Consider the following 18222-nt stretch of genomic DNA (forward strand, 5'->3'; position numbering starts at 1 on the left):
CCTTCCCTTCCCTTCCCTTCCCTTCTCTTCCCTTCCCTTCCCTTCCCTTCCCATTTTTCTCTTCCCCTTTTTTCTTTCTCCTTCTGTGTTTTCACCCTTTCGTCTTTATTCCTTTTTCTTTTTTTATTTCTTTTCTGTTTTTCCTCCCTTTTTTTAATTTTTTCCCTTTCTTTGTCTTTTTTTCCTCATTTTTCTTGTTTTCCTTTTCCTTTTTCTTCCCTCTTTTTTTTTTTTTTGATTTCCTACTTCCTTTTTACCATTTTATCCCATTTTCTTTCCTCCTTTCCCCCCCATTCTCTTTTTGCCTTTTTTCCCCTTCTAACATTTTTTTCCTTCTCTCTTTTTCTTCCTTTTTTTTTCCCTTTCCTGTTTCCCTGTTCTCTTTTTTCCCTTTATTCCTTTCTTCCCCTTTTTCTCCTTTTTCCTTTTTTCCTGATTTTTTATATTTTTTATTTTTTCCCTTTCTTTCATCTTTCTTTTCTTCTTCTTTCCTTCTTTCTTTTTTTTTCTTTTTGCCTTTTTTCTCATTTTTTTCTTTTTTTTTCCTTTTTTTTCTTTTTCTCCCCCTTTCCTTCCTTCCTCCCTTCCCTCCTTTTTCTCTTCTTTCTTCTTCCATTTTTCATTTTTCTTTTCCTTGCTTTTTTTTTTCCAGTTTTCCTTTTTCATCCTTTCCTTTCCCCCCCTCATTTCTCCTTTTTTTCCTTTTCCTTGTTTCTTTTGTTTCTTTTTTCCATTTCCTTCTTTTTTTCCTTTTTTCTTTTTTCTTTTCTTTTTTCCCCTTTTTTTTTTCTTTTTTCCCCCTTCTTCTCATTTTTTTTCCTTTTTTTCATTTTCCTTCTTTATTTTTCCCCTTTTCTTCCCCCCCCCCCCCGCCCCCCCTTTTCTCATTTTTCTTCTTCCTTCTTTTTCTTTCTCCTTTTTCACTTTCTTTGTACCTTTATTTTCCTTTATCTCTCGTCCCTTTCCACCCCCGGGATTTGCTCGCAGGGTCCCGCAGCCCCCAGCCGCACTCGCTGAAGCCCTGCCCGCCTCCTGGCCTCCCGGCGCCCTTTCCCTCTCCTGGTTCAACCCTGCCCTCATTTGCTCCCTTTTGCATTCACCGCTGTGCCGCCGCTCTGCTCACGCTCTCTCCCCCCGCCCCGCTCCCCTTGCAGCCCCGCGGGTATTTCTGCTAACGACCCCCCCCCTCCCCTTGTGCTCCCCCCGCAGAGTGCGATTGCCATCCCGTGGGCGCCGCCGGCCAAACCTGCAACCAGACGACGGGGCAATGCCCGTGCAAGGACGGCGTCACCGGCATCACCTGCAACCGCTGCGCCAAGGGCTACCAGCAGAGCCGCTCGCCCATCGCGCCCTGCATCAGTAGGTGCACCGAGGGGACCCCGAGCGCGCCGGGCTGCTGCTGACCCCCGTGTGCCGCGTGCCAGCTGCAGCTCGTGCCGCAGGGCGCGTCGGCCAAAAGCCTGCGTCGGATCTCACCGCCCAGTTATGGGGCAGCCGTCCTTTCGTCATGTCCTAGGGTGGTTTTTGGTCACTCATCCGTCCCCGTGCCGCAGCGGGGTGGCAAGAGCCCAGGCCGAGCGCTGGTTTCCCTCAGCGCCGTGCTGACACTGTGAGCAAAGGGCTGCCCTCCGCCAGAGCCCGAGGCTGTGGTGAACCAGAGGGCAAATTCCCCTTGCGTCACCCCCTGGGGACACGCGGCGCTGAACAAACACAGAAGCGGCATTTCAGCGCAGCCGTCAGCTCACCTCCCCTCCACCACCGCCCCCCAGCAGCGATCTTAGGGATGCTCCAAAAGTGCCACGTCCCAAATGCTCAAAAGCCGTCAGGAGCGATGCTGGGGGCTGGGCAGGGCTCAGCTGCTCAGCGCCGGGCCTAACCCTGCCTCCTCTGTCCCCTCTTGTCCTGCAGAGATCCCTGCTGCGCCGCCCCCCACAGCCGCCAGCAGCACGGAGGAGCCCGCAGGTACGTGCCCCCCCTCCCCAGCTCCTCAAGGCACACCTTCTCTTTCCTTAACGTGAAAAGTGCACCGAATTCCTGCACCAACTTAAGAGACGTGCATAACTTCTGTGCCCCCGGTGTCTGAGTTTTCTAAGCCAGGCGGGACTTCTGGGAGCACAGGGGGCGATGTGGCCGAGCTGGCAGCGCTCAGGGGTTACCCCAGGTAGAAGGGCTTTACGTGGGGTTTTGGGTGGTTGAGTTTTCTCGAGTCAGAGGACTGGAGAACCAACAGTCCCCCATTAGAGGACAGAAAACCCGAGCGCTGCTTATTGCCTCTATTGAACATTGCCTCTATTTGTCTGTGCGCTCCATGCGTCAAGCAGTGTGGCCACAACTGTGCCCCAGTGTAGCAGCTCTGTGGGGCCGTGGGGTGGGATGTTGGTCACACAGGGCTGCCCCATTGGCACCTCCCGTTCCTCCCTCTGTCTCTGCACCAGCACTACAGTGGTCCCCTCCATACCTATTATTACGCAGAGGGATCCCCTGCTGCCCCACATCCCAGCCAGGGGACCAGCTGGTGCCTCTAACCGAGCACGGAGCCAGAGCAGGGGTGGAAGCATTGAACTTCTGGGGGCCCTGCCTGGTTCTGCTTCTTCCCAATGGGAGAAAAAGGCTTACAGAGCTGCCAGTCACTGCTGTCTGATCTGCCCTAACCCAGATCGGAGTGGGACTGATTACCGGAGGTGGATGATTTCAGCAGGAGGGTTTAAATGGAACCAGGTGATGGGATCGGTGTGGTTCCATCTGGGTCTGCAGCACTCCGAGTGAGGAGGGGGTGTCCACCAGCTCCAGGGTGGGAGCTGCAAGTCCAGTGTCAGATCAATTTATTATCATTGCTTTTATTATTATTATTACTATTCTGAAGTGAAATGAACAGTTCCTCTTCCCACTCCCGAGGCGTTCCTGGCTGCGTCCCCTTGTTGAAGCACAGCTCTGGTTCCCCATTGCCACTCTGCCTTGGAGCGGAGAGCCCACTCTGTCCCTCCTGGTGACAGTGACACGGTGACGTGATGAGTGATGATGTGGTGACATGGTGACATGGTGTCACTGTCCCACACAGCACCGCTCAGCTGGGGAGCTGCTGTCAGGTTGGGACGTTACAGGGCGGCCAAAGCAGCCGAGCGCCCGTCCCTGCTTTCCATCCCAGCGCTGCGGGTGAGAGGCTTTAATCTAATTACATGCTTTATTTGCGCCAATTTGTTTTCCAATCAATCTTGCTCAGCCAGAACAAAGGAGGTTTCCGCGGGCTTGTTCGCACTCCTTGTTCCAAGGGAGAGGTTCGGGCAGTTCCCCTGGATGGCGGTGCGTCCCGCTGCCCCTCGCGTGGGGCGGATGGCCCCATGGCACGGCTGTAAGGAGGGTTGGGGCATCCCAGGCGCGGCGCTTTGGGGCTGTGGGGTGGGGATCCTGCCTGGGGCTGTGGGGCTGAGTGTGGTGCAGGGGGTGCTCTGTGAGCTTGGGCATCCCCGTGCTGGCTGTCAGCCCACAGCGGCATTTAGGGCCCAACCTGGGGGAAATCAATGGGGATTCAGCTGTATAAATCAGGATTAGAAACGCAAATCCCATGGGGGTTCGAAGCCTCAAACCTGCAGTTTGAGTTACACGCCCCAGCCAAGGAATGAGGCTGTAATTGCTCTGTCATGTCGGGATTGAGGGCCATTCATTTCCGTTCCTGACACGTGGCTTTGGTGCAGTATTGGTGCAGTATGAGTTACCCTTTAGAAACTGCGAGCACTGCAATTTGCAGCCCTGAGCCCACTGCCTGCGTCCCACACCCATCCCATTTCCAACCTGCAACCTTTCAATATCCAACCCACATCAAACCTACATCCATCCCACATCCATCCCATATCCAACCCATATCCATCCCATATCCAACCTACATCCATCCCACACCCATCCAGCCCCATTGCTGTAGGGTTCAGCCCTGCACTGTGCTTCCCTGCAGTGTTCAGCCTCTCACTCTCAACTCCAGCTCTGCAACCAAAGATGAAGTGTATTTACAAAACCAAATGGAATACAGCTTTGCAGCCCCCACCTCTGACTCTGCTCACCTCCATGGAGCGCCAGTTGCTTCCCCAGCCCCACTGCCGGGCTGACCCCACGGGGTCAGGGTGACAGGGGGGTGAGGACGGGGCTGTGGGGCACTGTGGGAGGGGTCTCTGTGCCCTAGGAGAGACAGAACTGCTGACATCCCCCGGCCCCACAGAGGGGTGTCTGGGTACATCCCCCCACAGCTTCTCCTCGTGTTCCAGCTCATTAATGGTGTTCCCCTGCCCCCCCTCTGCCCCACAGACTGTGACTCGTATTGCAAAGCCTCCAAGGGGAAGCTGAAGATTAACATGAAGAAGTACTGCAAGAAGGACTACGGTGAGTGCAGCCACCCCAAACCCGGCAGTGCTGTGCTGTAGGGTGAGGGGCAGACAGTGCTGCAGGGGGGGCAGTGCTGTGGGATGAGGTGTTATGGGATAAGAGATGCTATGGGACAAGAGGTGCTATGGGGAAGTGATGCTGTGGGGTATAAGATGTTATGGAATAAAAGAGATTATGGGATTAGAGATGTTATGGGTTAAGAGATGCCGTGGAATAAGTGATGTTGTGGGATAGGAGATGCTATGGGATAAGAGATGCTATGGGATATGAGATGCTATGGGAGAAGTAATGCTGTGGGAGAAGTGATGCTGTGTGATATAAGATATTATGGAATAAGAGATGTTATGGGACAAGAGACACTATGGGATAAGTGATGTTATGGGATAAGGGATGCTATTGGAGAAGAGATGCTATGGGAGGAGTGATACTGAGGAATAAGAGAGGCTGTGGGAGAAGTGATGCTGTGGGATGGGATAGCAGTGCTGCAGGGTAGATGATGCTGTGGGATGAGTGCCGCTGTGGGGGAGGCAACGCCAAGGGACAAGCGATGCTGCAGAGTCAGCAGTGCTTTGGGATGAGGAATGCTTTGGGATCAGCAATGCTCTGGGACAGCCATGCTTTGGGATGGGGGAAGAGCGAGGCTGTGGGACCGGCAATGGGGCGCTCGGTGCTGGGACAGCTCACACTTCCCACAGAGCTGGGAGAGAAGAAAGGGCTGCAAAGTTGCACGGGGGATAATGCAGCCCCTCTGAGCGACACCGCGGTGGGATGCCAATTAGGAGACTCTTTTCCTCATCGCTCCATGGCATCGCTACACTGAATGTCCTAAAAGGCCCTAATTAGCTGAACGGAGCTCCTGCTCCCGCGGGCTCCGCTGGCTGCTATCACCCCACACTCCTCAATGGGGCCTTTGAGCTGGCCGCCCCATTCACGGGCTGAAAGGGGACGTTGGCCCCGATTCATTGCCCTATCTCTCTGCTTTGGGTACTGTTGCGGTGGGTTTTTCTTTGGATAAATTGGGCTCTTTCCCACAAGATGGGTTCAGTGCAAATATTTGCAGTACAGCGGTGATGGGGTGGTAGGGGGGAGGGGAAGGGGGGGGGGGTCCCATAGTGCTGTGCCCACTGCCCCACTGCTGCGCTGCGGGGAGAGCCCCAGCAGAGGTGTGGGGCTGGATGGCCCCGTGCCCCACCGGGATGAAGGGCTGTAAATCCCCAATATTGAGGCAGTAGGAAACTGGCGGCCAGAGAGGCAAAGCTCAGCGCCTTTGCCAAATACGTTTTAAAAAAAATAATAATATAAAGGGAAAAAAAAAAAAAAGAAAGAAAAAAAATCCCATATGAACATTTTGCTCCAGCGGGGGAGGATGCAGTGCTTTCCATTCCCAGAGTGTCATCACTGCGGTCCCAAAGGCTCTGCCCTGTATCCTCTGTGTGCGGGACGCAGTGGGGCTGAGCATGGGGAGCTGGGGGGTGGAGCATGGGATTCTGTGGGGCTGCATATGAGATGCAGTGGGGGCTGCAAATGGGATGCATTGGATGTCCATGTGGGATGCAGTGGGGCTGAGTGTGGGATACAGTGGGGACAAGCACAGGATGCTGTGGGGCTGACATGGGATGCTGTGGGGCTGACATGGGATGCTGTTGGGCTGCACGTGGGATGCAAAAGGGTTGAGCATGAGATGCAGTGGGGCTGAGCGTGGGATGCAGTGGGGATGCTTATGGGCTGCGGTGGGGTTGAGTATGGGATGCACTGGGGCTGCATATGGGATGCAATGGGGCTGAGCATAGGATGCTCTGGGTCTCTGTGTGGGATGCAATGGGGCTGCATATGGAATTCATCACAGCTGTGGCAATGCCAGCAGTGCCTCAGCTTCACTCCCTCCACCCCACAGACAGAGGCAGCACACAGCCATCCCCAGCAGCTCTCCCCACACCGTGGGTCAGCACGGGGTGCCCTGCGAGCTCCTCCCAGTTCCTTCCCACTCACTCTCTCCATGCTGTCAGCGTGGAGCCGGGCAGGTCAAAGGTTTGAGCTCTTTTGGAAAGATTTGTTTCCAAAAACTAGAAGTTGGCCGATGCTCACATTTTGTTACCTTCACACCAGGCTGGGAAATACACGGTCAGAGCTTCGGCTGTTTGTTTAATTCTTCTTCTCCCTTTTTTCTTTATTTTTTTTGATGAAAGCAGCTGGTGTGCACGCCATGCTCGGCAGGAAAAGTACTGACACTGTGCGGGGTGGGGGCGCGCAGCGTGCAGCGGAGGGCTGTGCAGTGCAGGGTTGGGGGTGTGCAGTGTGGGATGGAGGGCTGTGCAGCGCAGGGTGCGTGGAGTGCAGTGCAGGATGGGGGGTGTGCAGTGCAGGATGGAGAGCTGCAGTGGAAGGTGGAGGGGCGTGCAGTTCAGGGCGGGGAGTGTGCAGTGTGGGGCGCAGGGCTGCGCAGTGCGGGGTGGGGGGCTGCAGTGAGCAATGGAGGGCTGTGCAGTGTGTGTGGGGGGTGAGGCTGAGCTCGCTCTCCTCTCTGCAGCTCACACGTAACAGCCTTTCTCCTCTCCCTCCTTCTTTTCCAGCTGTGCAGATCCACATCCTGAAAGCGGAAAAAAATGCCGACTGGTGGAAGTTCACCGTCAACATCATCTCCGTCTACAAACAGGGCAGCAACCGGCTGCGGCGTGGGGATCAGACCCTGTGGGTGCACGCCAAGGACATCGCCTGCAAGTGCCCCAAGGTGAAACCCATGAAGAAGTACCTCCTGCTGGGCAGCACCGAGGACTCTCCAGACCAGAGCGGCATCATCGCGGACAAGAGCAGCCTGGTGATCCAATGGCGGGACACGTGGGCACGGCGGCTGCGGAAGTTCCAGCAGCGGGAGAAGAAGGGGAAATGTAGGAAGGCGTAGGGAGGAACGGTGATGGACTGAGCGCTGCTGGGTGCGGGTGGGGGGTGGGCATGGGGGGCTCACGGCGTCTTGTATCGAGGGATGAAGCGGGGGGAAAAAAAACACGTGAAACCCAACGATGGAACTGCAGATGTGGTGATAAAAGCGCCGGGCGGAGAGGGGGTGCGGAGCGGTGGTGGAGGAAGGGGGACAGGGGTACCCAGGGACACCAAGATGGCACCAAAAGGACAGCTGGGTGGCACTGAGCTGACAGTGAAAGGACAGCCAGCACTGCGCTGCTGCTGGGCACCAACCCGCACCGAACCGACACTGATGGCACTGGAGTGGCTCAGAACTGACTTGGAGCTGACAGCAAACTGGCACCAAACTGATACCCGACATCAAACCCACAGCAAACCAGCACTGAACCAGCACCAAAACGACACCAAATAAATACTGAGACAACAGTGAACCAATCCCTGCCACCAAACCATCACCAAACTGCCATCGCTGCACCCACACCGAGGCAGCCAGGAGTACAGCGGCGATGCTGGAGGAGCCCTCCCCAGAACTTGGACCCCAACTTACAGCAGCAGCCCAGTACGGAGCTGGCACAGCCATCCTGGGCCCCTCAGTGCTGCGGTGCTCACAGTGGGGCCAGGGCAGGACAAGGTGCACACTGCACTCCCGCCCCACGGAAACACCCAACCGTGGCTGCCTCAAGAATTGCCCCAGGACAGCAAACAGCCTCCAGACGAAGGCCGGGTGCCATGGCACTGCTCAGCCCCGTGCTCAGCCCCAGGGCACAGCAGGGGCTCCTGGGGTCCCCCAGTCCAGGGCTGCGAGGGCAATGTGATACCTGGGGGGGAAGCAAACATTCAGTCGCTACGCAAAGCAAAACCTCCCCGCTCTTTTTCCTTTCAGGAAACTTGGAAACATCCATTTTATGACATTTTCCAGCGGTTTTTGCCTTGTTTTATAGCAATCGACAATATTTATGTAATGACATAAACCACCATAAAGCGAGGCAGCCGTGTAAATAGGTGCAAAGCAGAGGGCTCCAGGGCAGCAGCCGCCATGGAGGGAGGGAGGAAGAGAGGGAGGGAGCTCTGCAGAACCCCCAGTCCCATAGGAAGGGGCCTGGGGGAAAAGCAGCCTCCAAACCCGGCTCTGCTCATCCCCTCTCCCAGCTCAGAGCTGGATCCCCCCAGCGCAGAGCCCAACATGAGGCAGCAACCACGCGTCCAAGGGAACTGCGGCCACCAAGAATCCGTCCCCAGGTCACTTCCTGCCTTGCACAGCATGAAGGTGAGCACAGGGGATGTGGGGATGCTCACAGTGCGTGCCCTGTGCCCCCGAGAGCCTTCCTCAGCTCCCAGCACAGCCCCAGCGCTCCCAGCTCTGCTCCACCACCAGCCAGCTCCCATACAGGCACCAGGCCTTGGTGCCCCTGGGGTTCCAGCCCCATCCATGGCCCTGTAAGCACGACTAGGGGAGCAGCTGGTGCCACTGGTACAACTGGTGCCCTCGGTGACCTTGGTGACGTTTGGTGACTGGTGTCACCGGTGCCGCTGGTACAACTGCTCCTCTCAGTGACTTTGATGCAGCTGGTGCAACAGGTGCCACTGTTGCCGTTTGTGCCACTGGTGTCACTGGTACAACTGGTGTCCTTGGTGACCTTGGTGCAGCTGGTGCTACCGGTGCCACTGGTACAATTCACGCTTTCGGTGCCTTTGGTGCAAACGGTGCCACGGCTGCCACTGGTGCTCATCTCTTGGGCCGTCCCAGCACTGGGTGTCCATGGGTGCAGCCCTTCCTCACACCCCCAGGATCACCCCAGGGGACCCCGCAGCCACCACCCAGCGAGGCAGATCTTCACCCCCAACCATCACCCCCACGGGCAGAGCTGCGCCGTGTCACCGCCTCGTGTCAATCGCACGCTCGTCCCGTGAGCCCAGCGCCCCTTGGGGCACCATCCCACAGTGCTGGGACCCCGCTGGGAGCTGGGGACGACCAGGGGGGACGTGACAGAGGTTGGGATGGGGCCGAGGAGCAGCACAAATGCCCAAACCGCCACCACTCCGTCCCCCTCCATTGCATCCGTCCCCACGCAGCCGCCTCCCCTCGGTCCCGGAGCTGTCGCAAACCTGTGTTCATTTTTATGGTTTTGATTATTTCTGTTAATATCTTGAACTGTAAATGTTGTTTAGTTACGACCATCGCATACGGCTTTGGGCAATGTTTCTTTACGATGCATACTAATATATTATGGTTATTATATATGAATATATTTAATGACACGTGGAAAAAAAAAAAAAAAGTTGTGGATTTTCTTATTGTTTTGCCGAGTTACTGTTGGTTTGGGGGTTTTTTTTTGGTGCCGTTTTTCGGTTTATTTTTTCCTCTCGGTTCGTTTCGTTAGATTGGCTGTAACTGAACCCGAAGGAGCTTGTAACTGCCCAGCACCCACTGCTAGAACTAAAGTCAGAAACACATCGAATAAACTCTTGTAAACCGTCACGGTGTGCACGGAGCTCTGCTTCCCATCACCCCCAGGGTATGGGGACACCTCTGGGTGCCAACCCGCAGCTGGGATGGGGCTCAGCAGAGCCCCACGATGCTCCCCATCCCTGCAGGGGGGGGATTTCAGCCCTAGAGGAAAAAAAAACCCAAGCAAACGGTGCTGCAAACGGTGCTGCAGTCAGCTGTGGGGTCAGCCCGTGTGACCCATGCTCTCGGTGCCTCCATTGATTTATTCATTCCAAAACATCACGGAGGGCAGAAATCTCAGATCTTTACTGCGGGGACAAATGGTTCGGTGGGTTCCTCTCTCCACCCCCCCCATCCTGAGCTCTCAGTGCGGTGTGAAGCGGCAAATGGGCTCCTGGGCCCCGCGGCCACAGCAACGAGATGCCAGATGTCAGCAGAAGGTAAAGCTGCGAGGCAGCAGAGCCCCTCCCCAAAGTCAGCTCCTGGGTGCTGTGTGCCAGGGGTGCTGGCGAGCACTCCAGCAGCAGGCACACGAGTCGTATAGAAACAGACCGGCTTTTATTCTGTAGTTATTGCTTGCTCTACCAAGTCAGAAATCAAATTGGCAACGATAACAAAATAACAATTGGGGTTTTTTTTTGGCCATGAATGAATGTTCAGTATCACTTTTCTGTCGTTTTTAATAAGTCATCCTTCCCTTCAGTTTAAAATTATAAAAGGAGGAGGCAGATCTCAGCCCAGGACGGGAGCAGGGATACCAGCACACGTCCCAGGGCACGGCACAACAGGGCGGCTGTGCTTTAAGCACACTGTGCACCCAGGGGCCCCCCGTACCCAGCAGCAGCGGGCAGGCAGGGAGCACATCGTGGCTCTTGTGGTGGAGCTGCTCTGGGACGTGCAGCCATTGCACAGCTGCGTCCTCCCAACCCAGGCAGGGAGAGAATCCTCAGCCGTGCGCCGAGCGGAGGGACGGCGTCTGCTGGACACGGCTTCATGCTGACGCTGCGGGGCTCCCGGGAAGCACAGCAGGGCTCTGTGCAGCACGGGGCTCTCTGTGGAGCTCAGCTGCAGCTCCATCGGCCCCCCCTACTTCGTCGGCCAGACAGCGACCACAGCGATGGCAATCAGCAGCAGCACGATCACCACCAGCATTCCTGGAAGAGAGGAGACGAGGCGGTAAGGTTTGCTGCCTTCATCTTTTACAATCGGTCTTTTGCAATGACAGCCCCCACCTCCCCCCCAGCACCCGCTGCCCCCCCAGGCACATCTCCATTCCCGCAGCTCCGTGAGCCCCCAGTCACGTTGCTCTTCTCTCACCGACCCCTCAAATTAATTTTTAGCTGTGCCTGCGGAGTATCTTCCTGCTCTGACATCTGCCTCACAACGATTACAGGGGATACGTTCAGCTCGTTGCGAGAGCTGCTCTGGAATCCCTCTGTCCCGTCCCGCCGGGGGAAAGGATTATTGGGGAGGAAACCCAAATTGCATCAGGAAATTGTTTCCAACGCAAACTACTCCCACTTCCAGAGAACTCTGCCGAGTGTGAGCAGAGCTCCCAGCGCCGATCCTGCCTTTGGGAAATGAACACGGTGGTGTGCACAGCAGAGCTCTGCCCCACGGTGCAGCCACTGCCCCACATCCCTGAGCCCACAGATGGGCAGAAGCGCTGCCTTGGAGAGCCGGGCTGCACGCACAGCCCCACACCAGGCCCTCCAGCAGTGGGACCCGGGTCGGTGTCTGCCCGCAGCCCTCCCAGCAGAGCTGTGGGAACACACTGGGGCTCCAAGAGCGGAAAAAAAACGTCCCCACTCTCAGTCGGTGAGCAGATGACGATTACTCAACCACTTACAATATTTACAAGTCCAGCTCATGGCAATTAAAAAAGGATGTATTAAAATAAACTCCTCTTTCCAAGCTGGAAAAGGATATTAGAGACGGCTCTTTGTCAATAGTGTCATGTTTTCTGTGCAGGAACCATCTCAGCGCCAGGCCCGACGTGTTTTTCCAGCACTGCTCCTCCCGCTCCGCTCAGCCCAATTCGGATCTGCTTTGCCCCCCAGGCTGTGCTCACAATGCTCAGCACCACACATCCGCTCTGCGTGCAGATCTGCGCCGGGGGGAGGCAGTTTAGAGGGTGCAAATCTTTTGCACGGTTTCAGTGCGATGGAGTTTATGGACTTCAGCAATTAAGAGACGAGCGAGATCGGTTTCTTGGAACACGCTCTGTAGGTGTGAGCTATTAACGACACCGAGTTAATGGGGCGTAATTACTCCTTGACAGCTCCCAACAAGGGCACGTAAACACAGCAGCGCTGCGCAGCGGGGAAGGTTGGGGACACACCGACTGAGGCTGATGGGCAGCAAGGGGAAGCTGCAGAGCGTGCAGGGCAGAGGCAGCAGAAGGCAACATTCTGCATTTACTCTCAGAAGAGATGGTTATTAAAACCCAGAGCCCCAGAAGCAGGGTGTGAGGATTTGCTCCCATAGGAGGTAGAGGGGATGGCAAGACACAGCAATCAGCTGGCACCCAGAGCCCGGGACAGGAGGTGCATGCTGTGGGTGTGCTGAGCTCCCTGCCGGTGCCCTTTGGTGGTAGCGCCAGCAACGGCCGGAGCCCAGCTCTGATTTCTGCTCCTCGGCACACGGCTGATGCTGATGCCTTCAGAGCCCACTGCTGCTCATGCCAGCTTTGTGACAAGGCAGTATTTACTGTGAAATATCCATTACTGTGCTCAGTGTAACTCCTGGGAATCCGAGCGTGTTTAGGATCTGGCCGGGACCCAAGTGCCTTTTGAAAAGGCAGGCAGGAACTCTGTCATAAATACATCTTGTTTTGACACCTCCCTCCTGAATGTGTGTCAAAGGGTCTCAGGTCCACCTCTATCAGCCCACTGATTTCCTATGAGCACTGTCCTGCAGCCGTGGGACCACAGCTGCTGAGGCTGAACGCGCCATCCCTCCGTGGGGGCTCAAGGAACCCAACAGCGGTGGGGTTGGAAGGCACCCTATTGAGGCACCCCCAGCTCAGGCTGCCCAGGGCCATCACTGCCCACCTCCAGCTGTGGGCAGCAGTGCTGGGCTCTCTGGGTGCAGCCCAATGGCACTGGCAAGCACTGGGGGGAAGGTCCAAAATAATGTTGCAGTGCCCTAGGAGAACTGATGAAAGCAAGTGCCAGGGTGAGTTTGCCTGTGATAGCTGAGCAAGGAAATCTCTTCCAGTCCTCGCTGCAGTGGATAGGCCTGATAAATAGGAGAAATAAATCCGAGCGCATGCAGAGGGACAGCTTCTCCTTCCATGGAGGATTCCACTGCTCAATTCAGTGCAGTGCCATCCTCAGCACTGGTGTCTTTTATAGATAGTATAAAAATAATAAATAGCATGCTAGGACTTTAAAAAGCCTCGTATAGCATTACATTATCTGGAAAAAGCCGCTTGTTTTGTGCCAAGAAAGCTCTATTCCCACCGAACTGTCTCTCCAGAAGTTTATGAACAAGTCTTCTTTTATACCAGACACGGAGCGCTAACTTATAAACACATAATGGCTGTTTTATGGGGCGGGAGGGAAGCAGGGAGAGGATGGAGCTGCAACCAGAGGCTGGGCTGCTTTCTTTATGGACATTCTAACCTCACAGTGTTAAAAAAAAAAAAGCCAACACCTTTATCTACTTTCTCAGTGAGTTAATTTGCTGCCCAATTCCCGGCCCCAACCTGTCAGGGCAGCACAGCCCCACTCCTGCCCCTGATGTGCTCATCCAGCACCCAGCACACCCATCCTGCCGCCCTTCGCCTTCCCTAAAAGAAGCCACTTTCTCCCCCAAAAGCTATAAAGCCTCTCCCCCTGACATCCTCCTGCCTTCAAGTGAGACAGGGCATGCAATTTGTATTGCATTAAGAACCACTTTAGCACAAATCCCACGCTATTAAGCCGGCTTGTATGTAAATACACTCCCCGATCCCTACACCTGCATCACTGCAGCCGTCTCCCTGGAGGCCCTGCTCTTTATTAGCTCTGTGACAGCCAAACCTGTGCTGGGGCTGTGCAAAGCGCCGTGGCTGTGTGCTGTCCCACGCCTGTCCACCGGGGAGTCCAGCATTATTGCTTCTGACCTCCCTTGGTCAGCCCAGAAATTCAACACTGCACTCGTACCTCTCAGCTCTGACATGGAAATCATTGGCAGCGCTCACACAAATCAAGACCAGGCTCCGAGAAGGGTTATTAAAGGCTCCAACGCCCATGTGTTTCATTGGGTCTGAGGGAAAAAAGGAGACACTGCTCATGAAAGCTAAGCTCTTTGGAAACAACAACTATTGCATTATTAATTCCTTGTTTGGAAGAGAGACAGAGCTAGGTCATTCCTGTGTAGGACAAAAAGCTCGGGAGTTATCCTGCACTCGGAGTTACCCATGCAACGTTAGGTGAAATGTGTGAACAGAACCAAATGCACAGGCGTTGCTCCAGGCAGGAACTCCTGGGCCACGGTGGTTCCCATATCCCCTTCAGGGGAGGTTCAGGCCAGATATTTGGAAAATGTTCTTCTCCCAAAGAGTGGTGATGCAGTGGCACAGCTGCCCATGGAGGTGGTGGCATCACCGTGCCTGGGGTGTCCGGAACAGTGGAGATGTGGCACTGGAGGATGTGGCCAGTGGGATGTGGCACGGTGAGCTGGGTTGGGGTGATCTTAAGGGTCATTTCCAACCTCACTGACTGCTATTCTATGCTATGACAAGCTGCATTTTGCTGCCGTGCTCCTCTCTCTGCAGTGTGATGCTGTTAGCATGAGCCTTCCATCAGGTCGCAATGCACCGACAGCAGCACTGCGGGCAAACGACAGCGGGGCAGAAACAAATGGCAAAGCTGGTTTCAGAAGAGAGGCAAAGTGGGTTTAAATCCAAAACTGTTGTTCTTCAGTCATCAAATGATCCCCAGCGTTCGGATCCCAAACCCCATGTACAGCCCAACAGAACGGCAGGAGGTGAGATGAGCGTTTCCCTTAACCCATTATTGTTAGACCTCAATTTGCTTCTCTTCTAATCTATTTTTCAAATTACAAACGCATGCCAGATAGCACACTGAACCACTTCCAAGAGCACTTGCAGTGAAATCCCACATTCTTTCAAGAAAGCGATGCGTATTTTGTAAAAACCCAACCTCAAATGAGCTGCCACGGCCAGAGGAGCTGAGTGCAGCCCTCCCACCAGTGGGCTTCCACCACTTCTCACATCTCCAGCACAGCCACTGCTCACTCTGCACCAAGGGAATCTGTGCTTCTGGCACTCCTTGATGCCTGCAATCCAAAGCTCGAAGTGCCACGTAAATGCAAACACTGTGATGCCTCTACAGGTCTCCCTAAGATACAGCTCATCCACCTCCTGTATCAAGGGGAGACACAGACGAAAGCTGGCACGGCTGAGGAAGGTTTCTGGTGGAGCTGAGGACTGCTGAGACAATTTCCCTTCCACGGTGCAGAACTGCAGCTCAGAGAGAGGTGTAGCATCTGTTTGTGTTTGAAGACAGGTCGAGGGCACAGCAAGAGCAGGACTGTGGTAACGCGTCCCTCTAGGGAGCTGGGTGAACTGTGAGCTGTCACACAGGGCTACAAGGGACAGGCAGTGCCACGTACATTTGATGCGGCATTACTGAGTCACAGAGCACTGAAACAACTCACACACATCCAAGCGACGCCTTCTGCAAACTCTTCTGATGACTTGCTAATAAAACCACTTACTGCAGTCCTCAGCGCACAAAGAGCGGATGCAAATCCAGCAAGAGGGAAAAGCTGAAAGTTCACAAACCATGCCCAGCAAACACCAACAATTTAAGCCCACCGTTCCACGCAGGAGCCCCTAGCTGGTGCTTTCCCTGATACCATCTATTTTACTTCCAGTCAAACCTGGCAGCTTCCACTGAGCTCTGCCTGATGCTTTTGGTGCCCCAGCATGCACGAAGCTGGAAACGTGCTCATGTTTTTTTCCTTTTGCTCTTGCTCGAGTGACTTCACAGACTTTCCTTGCCTGTCCTCACACTATTATCAAACTATTTCCAAACCCAAAGGTCATCGGCAGACACGGTTACTGGATTTTTTTGCATGTAGCTTATTTTTCTTCCTTTTTCTTAAAATTAAATAAGCACGCACACTTTCCAACTTTCCCTTCTCCAAGCTCTCTAGCATCCTTTCCCTTACATAAGCAATGCCAAGAAACAAGATCAGTCAAGAACTGGGCTGCATTTCTGAACAACTGTGTTACAGTTTGGAACGGGACTTGTGAAAGTCTGAAAACCAGCAGCATGCACTGAGCCTTCCCAGAAGAAAGGAAACAAAACAAGCCCGGGAGAGACCCTACAAATCCCTGCCTTTAGACCAGCTCACTCAAATGAGTCCAACCAATACACAGGTGGCACTGAACTCTTCTTTTCCAGCATACGTATGCGAAAACCAGCAGGGAATCATGAAATAGTTGAGTTGGAAGGCTGTTTGGGTTGGGTTGGAAGGGACCTTGGTTGGGTTGGGTTGGGTTGGAAGGGACCTTCATTGGGTTGGGTTGGAAGGGACTTAGGTTGCATTGGGTTGGGGTGGGTTGGAAGGGACCTTGGTTGTGTTGGGTTGGGGTGGATTGGAAAGGACCTTGGTTGTGTTGGGTTGGAAGGGGCTGAGTACCTTCCCCCAGCTCAGGCTGCCCAGGGCCCATCCATGGCCTCGGGCACCTTCAGGGATGGGGCACCCACAGCTCTAGGCAGCAGTGCCAGGGTCTCGCTGCTTTTTAAGTGAAGAATTTCCACTTCACATCCAACCTAAATCTCCCCTCATTTAGCTAAAAATCTTTCCCCAGCCTTCACCAATCTGCACAGGCAGCAGGGCCAGGATGGGTTACATCCCAGAGTCGCAGCTCCTCCTCAAATCCATCCATCCTTTGCTCCTTCCCCAGCCTGCACACTGGCACAGGGCTGCAGCCCAGCTGGCAGCCCCCAATGGATCCCAAAAGGAACCGCCACCCCAAGCCGCTACCTGGGGCAGCGCTATGCAGGGACACGACAGATGATCCCAGTGGGGGGCTGTTGTTCCTCCAGTAAAAACAAATGGGAAAAAAAGTAAATAAAATGAAAGGATTGCTCTGCTGGCCTGGCACAGAAGGGACATCTGCCTGTGTCCATCTGCCGCTGCGCTGACACCCCGGCTTTGTTTTTGGTAGGGTCAGTTTTCTGCCATTATAGCTCCCTGAACCGGCCCACCAGGATGCTGTGCCAGCACAAGGAAAGAGATGGGAGCGTGGGGAGAGGGAGCAGGTAGCCCCAGATCTGCTCAGACACATCAGTAAATCGCCCCATAAGGCTCTTAAATCACTTGAGGAGGTATTATCTTTTGCCTCCTCCTTTGTTTTTCCCTCCACCAAATGCTGGGGTTACTGGGTGAGATGGATGTATTATAGTGCCAGAATGCTTCTGAAATGTTTAAAGCATCGACAACCAGCGTTATGCCTGAAGGCAACAGTAAAATAAGTAAAAGAAATCACAGCTCAAGTCAGTCCAATGGAAGGAATAAGCTGCAGAAACAGAACTGCAGCTTTGCTGCTCTATCTGAACCTGCGAGAGGAACTTTACCAGCAAGGCGCTGACCAAGGAGGGTGAGTTATAGCACAAAACCATCATATACTGTTCACACCAAGTCATTTCAGGTCAGATTAAGTGTTCTTGAAGCCTGGTCCATGTGTCTTTTATTTTAAAAAGTGCCCTACTTGCTCAGGAATTGTAAGAACTCCTGAAAATGGGATGCTGGCTCCTAAGTCGCTTGGATGCTGAACTGCGTGGTCAGAAGGGCTGAGATTTACATACAAATTGCAAAGCTTCTCAATGGCTTCCTCAGAGCAAGAAACGGGGGTGGAAAAGAGAGAATATTTAATGATTAGTTCCTTATGGGCACGACATTCTTGAAGCATATTTCTTGCAGTCCCTGGAACACTCCTGCATTCTTGATTGCAAAATGGCAATAAGTGATTTCCTTTAAAAGCCTTGTCTTTTATTGGAATACTAAAAATACCCCAGCAGCCCCATTCTACACCACTCTCTCTCTTTCCTGGACAGGCACCATCAACCCTGATGTATTCTATTTTGAAGAAGGCAATAAACATTTCAGCATGGTCTGTTCAATCCCACTTCATAATAGATCCTGCATTTCCAGTGGAGCCCCTAGTAGCACCATAAATCATCTTTACACAGACTTAAGTCTGAGAAACTCTAGCTCAAAGGCAGCATGGATTTTTTTTTTCTTTAAAAAAAAAATAATAAAAATTACAAATGGGTACAAAAGAGTCAAGAATGAAATGAGTGCCAGCCTTACACATGAACCCACCAGGATGCCCCCATCACACACAGCTGCTGCCGTGGTTGACGAACCTGCACTGTGCAGCTTGGCTCCAGCCATTCACTTGATGTAAACCTACCTGGAAAGATGATGCTTTGTGGGGTGAGGCTCGGAAAGAATTCCCC

At 53.8% G+C, this 18222-nt stretch overlaps 2 protein-coding genes across 2 annotated transcripts in view; one reads left to right on the forward strand and one right to left on the reverse strand.

The window, feature by feature from the left end:
• The window catches only part of NTN1 (netrin 1), a 47050-nt gene extending 39749 nt beyond the window's left edge, over window positions 1-7301 (forward strand). Inside the window, exons 3-6 of the mRNA XM_042833333.1 lie at window positions 1210-1359; window positions 1909-1962; window positions 4294-4368; window positions 6942-7301. Coding sequence (XP_042689267.1) covers window positions 1210-1359; window positions 1909-1962; window positions 4294-4368; window positions 6942-7270 — 608 coding nt within the window. The 3' untranslated portion in view covers window positions 7271-7301. The remainder of the gene's footprint in view (window positions 1-1209; window positions 1360-1908; window positions 1963-4293; window positions 4369-6941) is intronic.
• A 2977-nt stretch (window positions 7302-10278) lies between these two features.
• STX8 (syntaxin 8) overlaps window positions 10279-18222 on the reverse strand; it is a 78887-nt gene continuing 70943 nt past the window's right edge. The window contains exon 8 of the mRNA XM_042833452.1: window positions 10279-10893. Within this exon, the coding sequence (XP_042689386.1) occupies window positions 10826-10893 (68 nt within the window). The 3' untranslated portion in view covers window positions 10279-10825. The remainder of the gene's footprint in view (window positions 10894-18222) is intronic.

This window comes from Centrocercus urophasianus, unplaced genomic scaffold, assembly GCF_019232065.1.
Source record: "Centrocercus urophasianus isolate 14NV4802_14NV808 unplaced genomic scaffold, USGS_Curo_1.0 seq_41, whole genome shotgun sequence".
In the NCBI taxonomy this organism is placed as follows: Eukaryota; Metazoa; Chordata; class Aves; order Galliformes; family Phasianidae; genus Centrocercus; species Centrocercus urophasianus.